Raw genomic sequence first — 1,870 nt, forward strand, 5'->3', positions numbered from 1 at the left:
TCTCACACACACACACACACACACACACACACACACTGTATCACCATCGGTGCATTCACACACACACACAAACACACACACACTGTATCACCATCGGTGCATTCTCACTCACACACACACACACACTGTATCACCATCGGTGCATTCTCACACACACACACACACACTGTATCACCATCTGTGCATTCACACACACACACACACACACACACACACACACACACATTGTATCACCATCGGTGCATTCACACACACACACACTGTATCACCATCGGTGCATTCTCTCACACACACACACACACACCCACACATTGTATCACCATCGGTGCATTCACACACACACACACTGTATCACCATCGGTGCATTCTCTCACACACACACACACACACCCACACATTGTATCACCATCGGTGCATTCACACACACACACACTGTATCACCATCGGTGCATTCTCTCACACACACACACACACACCCACACATTGTATCACCATCGGTGCATTCACACACACACACACACACACACTGTCTCACCATCGGTGCGTTCACACACACACACACATTCGTCCCTTGTGTGTGTTCAGGCTTGAGAATGAGGTGAAGCTGCAGGAGCTGTGCTCAGAGCTGGAGGCGGAGCGGGAGTGGGCGGAGACTCGGAGGAGGCGGGACCTCGAGCGACTGAGGGAGGTGTCAGAGGAGGAGCTCCGGGCTGAGAGGGGGCGGCTACAAGAGAAGAAGGAGGAGCAGCTGACCTCCATCAGACTACAGGTGTGTGTTTGAGAGTGTGTGTGTGTGTGTGTGTGTGTGTGTGTGAGAGAGAGAGAGAGAGAGCAGTAAGTGTGTATATAAGTGTGTGCGTGTGTGTTTAACACTGTTGTGTTTGTCAGGCTAAACTGAGGGACACACAGAAGGATTTGAGGAGCACACGACCAGAGCAGCCTTTAGCAGAGTACCAGAGAGAGGTACAACACGCACGCACACACACACGCACATTATTATTATTATTATTACTATTACCAATAAATAAAGATATTAAACAAAATAAGAAATTACTATTGCAATATTTCACTGAAAAATAAAAAATAAGTATTTAAGAAAAATAATAATTTACTCATTTAGGGGTTAGGTTATTTTGTTTTACAGTAAAACTGTAAAATTATACTATTTATAATCTTAATTTCTTCATTTTTAAATGCTAAGCCAGCCAACTTTTATTCTGATGGAAAACCTCACAGAGCCTTAAAGCTGCTCTATTGTTGATAAACGCTTCTAATTACACATTTGTGAAGAAGGTTGACGTGTTGCGTTTCCAAACGAATGTTAAAGCGACTCAAACTCCGAGCAGATGCAGATGGAGCTCATGTGGATCAGTAACTGAATCGAGTTGCTCTGAGACGCTGAACACCAGCAGATCATGAGCTGCTGACGTATAAATGAACAGAGACACGCTTCACTCTGAAACACACAGCGCTGACAGTGATTGAATTAAATCACAGCCTTTGCCAGTTCATAATTGCATGAAGCCGTGTTGGGATTTTATTCCTGATATTGTGCAGCTCTGACTGGAGTGTGTTGGTGTGTGTGTTTAGCTCACAGATGTGCTGCAGGAAGTCCGGGAGGAGGTTGAGAGAGATCACAGGAGGAAACTAGAACAACTGAAGGAGGAACATCAACAGGAGCTACAGAACCTGAGAGAGACACACCTGGAGCAGGTACAACACACACACACACACACACACACACACACACATCTGGAGCAGGTACAACACACACACACACACAGTCAAACACACACAGTTACACGCACACACACACACACAGTCACACACACACACACACACACACACACACACACACTGCAGCAGACTA

At 45.8% G+C, this 1,870-nt stretch overlaps 1 protein-coding gene across 1 annotated transcript in view; it reads left to right on the top strand.

Moving 5' to 3' along the window:
* cep164 (centrosomal protein 164) overlaps positions 1-1,870 on the top strand; it is a gene marked incomplete at its 5' end in the record, with an annotated part of 8,313 nt that overhangs the window by 5,262 nt on the left and 1,181 nt on the right. The window contains 3 exons of the mRNA XM_016515287.1: positions 586-769; positions 889-963; positions 1,591-1,713. Coding sequence (XP_016370773.1) covers positions 586-769; positions 889-963; positions 1,591-1,713 — 382 coding nt within the window. The remainder of the gene's footprint in view (positions 1-585; positions 770-888; positions 964-1,590; positions 1,714-1,870) is intronic.

This window comes from Sinocyclocheilus rhinocerous, unplaced genomic scaffold (assembly GCF_001515625.1).
Source record: "Sinocyclocheilus rhinocerous isolate Xijiao unplaced genomic scaffold, SAMN03320098_v1.1 scaffold867, whole genome shotgun sequence".
Lineage (NCBI taxonomy): Eukaryota > Metazoa > Chordata > Actinopteri > Cypriniformes > Cyprinidae > Sinocyclocheilus > Sinocyclocheilus rhinocerous.